The following is a 6,966-nucleotide window of genomic DNA, read 5'->3' as shown; positions in this document are numbered from 1 at the left end:
CAATGCAAAAGATTTAAGATTGAATTGGCACTAAAATAGGATTTAGAACTGAATTGACACTAATACAATAGGTTTAGGATTTTTTTTACACGTCTCCCTATAGGCAACTGTTACCTTTTTCATATTATATCTTGTGGCTTAGATGTCACCGTCACTTGCAATAGTAATGATGACCATCAGTTAAGCTTTTTTCTCAGATGAACGATGAAAAATATTTAGAGATTTTTTTATTTTTTTTTTCTTAGTATTATTATTACACCAACATGCTTAATTTTCTAGGAGCCAGTGAATGAGGAGTGTGTCAAATCCCAAGATTCTTCCAATCCTTCTCTTTCTCTTTATTCTCTTCCATTTTTACCCCTAATTTCACCAACTCATTCTCCTATAAATAGCTTGTCCCACTTGATCATCTTCATCTCACTCTTCTATAGTCCAACCCTCCACTAAGCTCGTTCCTCCTCCCTCTTTCAGCCCTCAATTTTGGCCCACATAGCTTGAGCTTCTGTTTATTTTCTAAGCAGCTTTTTGCAAAAAGTGGTTCCTTTGGACCTCCGATGGCCACGGTCGAGGTAACTCTAATAACTACTCATTAAAGTTGTTGGAATAGAAGCCGTGGTTCGACATGTTCAGCTCTAATAGAAGAGATGAATTCCGAAAACTGTCTATGCCAAGTAGGACAATTACGATCGATTGGTGATCTGTCATTCATTTTATGACAAGCTAGTGAATTGCAAAGTTCGCCGAAAGACGCCCGAAAATGACCGATCGTGTTATAACTAGAAGAAATTTTTGAATGAAAGGATCGACCAAGTATATATGACTTCATACGGTTGTGTTTATGTTGCTGATCTGTATATATGAGGTGATTTATGTGGGATGAAACAGGTTGTGTCAGCACAAGCTGCTCTTGTGGAGGACAAGCCTGAAGAGCTGATCAAGACTCATGTCCATCAAGAGGAAGCGGAGGTGGCTGCACCAAAAGAAGACCCCAAGAAAGAAGAAGATCAAGAAGAGCCAGCCGAGACCGAGACCGTGACCGTAACCGAGAGTCCCGAGGCCAAACAACAAGATGGTGTCCTCAAAACAACTGAAGGAAAGCAGACCGAATCGAAAGAAGAAAAAGAAGTCGAGGCGCCAAAGGAGACCTCCAAGGTGGCACCGGAGCCGGCAGAGAACGAGGAGGAAGGAGCAGCAGAAGCCGACCCGAAATCAGCGGAACCCGAGGCAGTCGTGGCCGGCAAGGCGGAGACTGAAGAGACGGCCGTGGCCGAACCGGACCCGGACTCCGCCGTGGAGGCTCCGAAAGAGGATGATGTCAAAGGGGAAGTAGAGGAGGGAGAGAAGGGAGCTACTGCAGAAGAAGTTGAAGAGAAGAAGACTACAGAGGAGTGATGTGTCTCTGGAAGTCAGTCAGCAAGTGAGTGAGGGAGTGAGCAAGTTCTTGTCTGTGTATGAAGTGTTGGGTTGCTGGGGGGGTTTGTTTCAGTGACTTGGTCCTAGGATCTAATAAAGCAAATTTACTGGTTCAACGATGTTTCTGTTATTGTAAGAATTCTATCTAGTATCTCTTTGTGGATTGGCCGTGTCACTTGGCAGATCCCAAGAGGAGTTCATGATTCCTGGTCTTGGGATTTTGCTCTTTGGCCTTTTACATAAAGAATAAATGCAACTTCTATCGAGTCTGCAGGCTCTATATGTTTTGTTCATGGTCATAGATGTTATAGCATGCTTATTTGCTTATTACTCGGTTAACCTTGTTAAATTCGCTTTTGATCACTTTCCCGGACTAAAGTTCGATATCGGTGATCGACTCCTTTTATTGAAACTTTCGGAAAAAAAAAAAACCCCATTTTAATCGCACCGGTTGATGCTTATACGTTATTTTAAAAATGCTAGTAGGTTCCAATATATATGAATATTGATAGATAAAAAAATTATTTTAAGAGTAGTTGACAAATTGCCTTGAGTAAAAAAAAAATTATCTATTTTAAGATGGATTTTTTGGTTGAAAAGTTATTTTTGTGGTTTTTCATTTTTCACATTGGGCCTAGCTCTTTGCGAATCGAGAGCCCATTTGAGCGGCTAAATGGCAGCCGTCGGATTATTCTCCAATCAAGATTGACGGACGAGGATTCATTAGCAGATTATCCGAACTGTCCCCCCCTCCTCCGTCTCTTTAACTGCCCACCAACCGTCGGCTCAGTCGGCGAGAAATGGCGACGGCGCCGCTAAAGTCGCCGGCGAGAATCGCCGGCAGAGACGAAGTGTACGTGGCGGCGGTGCCGCTCAGAGCAACGAGAGGACCAGCTCAGCTGCTGACATCAGCTGCCTATTCGCTCAAGCTCTGGGACTTCCAGCATTTCATGGTCATCATCAGGACCTCTTCACCACCAACCGACTCTCAGGTTCTTGATTGATTGTGTTCGCGTGGATTTTGATTTTCGTTTCCCACTTTGAATTGTTCATAAAGGGGCAAGTTTGTTGATAGGTGTGGTTCTGGAAGTCAATTAAATTGCTGGGTTTTCTTTTGTTGATGGGATACCCTCTGATTTTTTTTTCTTGTTTCAGGCATTTGTGTTTGATTTTCAACCTGAAGACCCTGAAAATGCGTATGTGGCACTTGCAGCCTTGTCAGGTAGATCGATTCCAGGTTAGTCTATGGATTCTCCAACTACTACAGTCCTCTGCAATTGCATGGAAATTTTTAGCTTGTTTTCTAAGTTAGAGTCAGTTTGGTCCTAAAAGAGAGAGTTGCTGATCAAGCGGAATCCCGGTAATAAAAGTACGGTCAGACTTGGAGATTGAAATTCATATCGATCTCGACTTTGTCCGGTCTGTGTTTGCGTAACGAATCTACATTCTTCTTTCAGGAACTGTTTTCAAAAGAAAGTTGACAAAGCTACCGAAAAAAAGGTGCTGGTTTGTGGGATCATGTGGAGAGCATGCTCTGGATGTTGCATATAAGTTCAGCAACCATTGGGAGACTGACTTGAAAATTGGGCATCACGACTGCCGTGATTATACCAATGGTAACCAATTTGACAGGACAAAATTCAGCTCCTTCATATGTTTGTGCTTGTATGTACCTGTCGATGTTGCTTGGGTCTCTTTGATCGAATAAGCTATATACATTGTCAAATAAATGATTTACCTCTCACTTTAACTTTTAGATGCTATCATGATCCTTTTCTGATCTTATAAAACTTTTGTGCACAGGACTGGTTGAGCACCTTACTGGGGAAAAGGATGTGCTAGAGCGCTTGAGAAGAAGTTCTGGTGATCCGGACTAGGGCATCAACTTGCTGGTTACAATGTTTTAACTTTGTAACTTAACCTATGTTCTTGGTACCAAGAAGAACACAGTTGAGTGAAAAATACCATTGAAAGTGGTAGGCTTATACTTTCAAATCCATTTCTTATTTATGAATTTGATCAATTTCTTCCCCCACTGTATTTATCAATACTAATTGATCTTTCGGATTGCTTTTATGATGATCTTCTCGGAATATAAGGAATGCGCTTTATGCTGTCATTACCACTAGTTTCTGCTGCAGATAATTTGACTGATTGAGTTCCCAACCAGGAAGAGATGCCATGGTGGAAGCTAATTATGAGATTAACATTTAGTTTTTGCAGCATAAAATTTAGTAAAAGGAGTATTTTTGATGATGGACATCAACAGGATTTAAAGGAATTGGTTGGATATTTCGATTTTCTATTCCAATGAGCAATCCCATTTATGCAGTCCATTGTCAGGCATGGATTTTTCGAGACCGACAAGCATTCATCAGCAGATTATCCGAACTTTGCCTCTTCTTCGCTTCTCTTAACTACCACCAACAGTCTGATTAATTTACAGAAATGGCATTGGCGTCAATACAATCGATGGTAAATATTAGTGGAAGAGACAAAGTGTATGTAGCGGCACTGCCATTTCAAGCAAAAACAGAACCAGCTCACTCGGTGACATTAGCTCTTCACAAACTCCATCTCTGGGATTTGCAACATTTCCTAGTCATCATCAAAACCTCTTTACCACCATCCAATTCTCAGGTTGTGATGATTACGTTGCATGGCTTGTCTTTTTCATTTCTCAAATTTCAGAGACTTTAGTTGACAGATATGGGTTTGGAAGTCAATTTGTTGGGTCATCGTGTGGTGATGGATGACTGGAATATTTCTTGGAATCTAATGAAGCTTTGCCTGAACAAAGAGTGGATTTTATATGGATGTTGGCATTAATTTTCAAGCACTTTTTATGAATGTCTTTTTAGGCATCTGTATTTGATTTTCAACCTGAAGACCCCGAAGATGTGTTTGCGCTGGCACTTGCAGCCTTGCCGGGTAGATCGGTTCCAGGTTAGTACATGAATTCTTCTGCTATCGAGATGTACAAATGCTGAATATGAGTAAGTTTAGTTTGAGATGCTGATTTTGCAAAGTTTTTGGTTATGAATATGGTCAGGCCTGAAGTTCGTCTTGTCTTTGTTCAGTCATGTTGCCTAATGAATCTACACCCTTTCTTCTCAAGGAACTCTTCTTAGAAGAACAATGAAAAGGCTACCGAAACAAAGATGCTGGTTTGTGGGATCTAGTAAAGGGGATTCCCTGGACATTGCACTTAAATTTAACGATACTTGGGGAACTGACTGGAAGATGGGTATTCATGATTGCCGCATATATGCCAACGGTAATTATCTTTCCAAGACAGCACAAGTCCAATTTGGTTGATATTTTGTGTTTTTAAACCCCCTGACCAAGACCGACGTGCGTCTGCTTGATCAGATATAGTCTATATTGTAGCACCTATGGTCTCTACTCTAAACTGAATTGTATATACTGCTGTGGTGTTTATTTGATCTCCTCGCACTACTCAGAGCTGGTCGAGTGCCTTACTGGTGAAAAGCGTGTGTTAGAGCGCTTGAGAAGACGCACTCCTTGGCTGCTATAAGGGATCAAATTTCTGGCTGTACTACTGTAAGTCCACGTACAAACTCGGTCCTGAGAAGAATAAAGTTATTACAGAAACACCCCAACAAAGTGCAATGATCATGTGTATCACAGATGCCAAATAATTCAGTCACCATTTTAGCAATTACTCTTCCACCATTAAAGGCCGCCCCACTAAGATCCATAGCACTCAATTTCTGTTGGTTTGTTTTTATATGCAAGTTTTCTGGCATGACAACCCAGACTTCATAATGTCATTGTTGCTGGTGAGACATTCTGCTGGTTCAAGTGCTCAAAATGTTGACATGCTCTACAATTTAACAACTGACATCGATCGAAGATTACTTGTAAACGGCTCTTATGGTCTCCTTAAGTTCTTTCTGAAGATACACTTGGTGAACCAGTCTAATTTTCCTTTTGGAGGAAATCAATCCATTAGGAATTACGAGCAATACTGCGAAGAAAGGGCATGTGTTTGTCATCGATCCTGGGATGACAGGGCAACCATTTATGAAGATTGAGGATCGACTAACACTCCGATCTCTAAGCCTTCTCTCCTACCCCCAAAATTGCAGCTCAACCAAGCTCAAAACATGCAACATCAACTGGATCCTGAATCTTGGGTGATGAATGGGGATCCACAAATTTTCTGTTCATGGTCTTACATCACTATATGACAACGACAAACCGGACCATAAGGTGACTGATTCAATCTTGCCACTCTTGCTTTCTGAAAGGAACCTCATACGTTTCCTTTGAGAATTCTAAAACGAAGCCGAACTGAACCGTGAGAACAATGTTCACACCGAAACAAAATTTAGTTTATTTCGGCTTCGATCCCCTTTAATCAATCATTAACTTTTTTGTTTAATTTTAATGACCATCTGAACTGTGGAATCTAGAAGAAAAATGAAAGGATACGCAATCCTAAGCTGCACCTTGGATCAATCATGTGGGAAAGAAGCCATAGAAAGACAATTATGTTGCACAGATACTTGTGTCAAAGAAGCTTGTGGCTGCTAATGAGTTTCACTAAGTCATTCCACAATTGATCTCTTGTATTTCCATTACCAGAAGAAAAGATTCCACATAATTTTTCATTCATGGGACCAGGTGTTGATTGTTTTTTGTGCCGACTTTTACTTGCATAATAAAACAAAAGCTTGGAAACAAAACCCTGATCTTCCTTCCAAACGCCAGAATTTTCTTTGCTTCTACATGAGTGGCGGTGGTCTGGATGCACAGTTTTGATTATCTGCACACTGAACAATGTGAGAGATGACCCTGATCAAAAAGACCCCGGGATGATAAAAGTCATGAACCTTGTCAAGATATTGCCCTAAAATTTTCGAAAAGTCCCATTAAATTCTATAACTTGTGAAAAAGTGTAATTGAGTTATAAAAATATTTAAAAATGATAGAAGGACAGTAGGGGTGCTATGCAGCGCTCATTTTAGTGCTAATATTTTTTTTTATCACTTAAGTGCCAATATTTTTTAAAAACGGTTATTTCAGTACCAACTCCGGTGAGCTTAGTCGGAAATCTGGCATGGCATCTACTTGGCTCGTCGAAACTTCCAAGTCAACAATAAAAAAAACCAAAATTTAAAAAAAATTAAAAACCCAAAAAAAAAAAGAAAAACTACGTGTTGTAGCGGCTAGGGCTTGGAAACCCTCGCCGCCGCCGCCACCCACCATCGCCAATCGCAAGCGAGGCCGAGCTAGGGACGGCGGGGCGTCGCCTAGCCGTTGCGGATCTAGGCGAGGGCGAGGCCCGGCCGTCGCTAGGTGAAATCAACCTCGCCTAGCCACGGCGAGGCCGGACCTCGCAAAACCGGGCGAGGTTGAGCCTCGCTCGGATCTACGACAATGAGGCCCCGCTGTCCCTAGCGCCACCTCGCCCGGAGCCAACGGGGGTTGTCGACCACTCGGCAACCCTCGCCGGCCATCCCCCACCCTTGCCAACCATTGCCGGTGATGGTGGGTGACAACGGAGGCGGCGGCGGCGGTGACGGC

At 42.0% G+C, this 6,966-nt stretch overlaps 2 protein-coding genes across 7 annotated transcripts; both read left to right on the top strand.

Moving 5' to 3' along the window:
* The first annotated feature begins 406 nt into the window (after positions 1-406).
* Positions 407-1,684, top strand: LOC115726758 (cilia- and flagella-associated protein 251-like). Its single transcript, XM_030656792.2, has 2 exons — positions 407-569; positions 886-1,684. The coding sequence occupies exons 1-2, from the start codon at positions 555-557 to the stop codon at positions 1,390-1,392; spliced, it is 522 nt and encodes a 173-aa protein (XP_030512652.1). The 5' UTR covers positions 407-554; the 3' UTR covers positions 1,393-1,684.
* A 335-nt stretch (positions 1,685-2,019) lies between these two features.
* LOC115726756 lies at positions 2,020-5,244 on the top strand. 6 transcript variants are annotated; one of them, XM_048282303.1, is made up of 8 exons: positions 2,020-2,405; positions 2,569-2,650; positions 2,871-3,078; positions 3,217-3,324; positions 3,746-4,053; positions 4,275-4,359; positions 4,532-4,690; positions 4,878-5,244. In XM_048282303.1, the coding sequence occupies exons 1-4, from the start codon at positions 2,214-2,216 to the stop codon at positions 3,224-3,226; spliced, it is 492 nt and encodes a 163-aa protein (XP_048138260.1). In that variant the 5' UTR covers positions 2,020-2,213; the 3' UTR covers positions 3,227-3,324; positions 3,746-4,053; positions 4,275-4,359; positions 4,532-4,690; positions 4,878-5,244. The 6 variants fall into 6 exon arrangements, with proteins under 6 accessions (XP_048138260.1, XP_030512650.1, XP_030512649.1 ...); XM_030656789.2 differs by having other exon boundaries at positions 2,028-2,405; positions 2,871-3,029; XM_030656788.2 differs by having other exon boundaries at positions 2,028-2,405; positions 2,871-3,029; positions 3,543-4,053.
* The last annotated feature ends 1,722 nt before the right edge of the window (positions 5,245-6,966 follow it).

The sequence above is a fragment of the Rhodamnia argentea genome, chromosome 7 (genome assembly GCF_020921035.1).
Source record: "Rhodamnia argentea isolate NSW1041297 chromosome 7, ASM2092103v1, whole genome shotgun sequence".
Lineage (NCBI taxonomy): Eukaryota > Viridiplantae > Streptophyta > Magnoliopsida > Myrtales > Myrtaceae > Rhodamnia > Rhodamnia argentea.
This window is presented reverse-complemented; position numbering and strand designations above follow the sequence as displayed.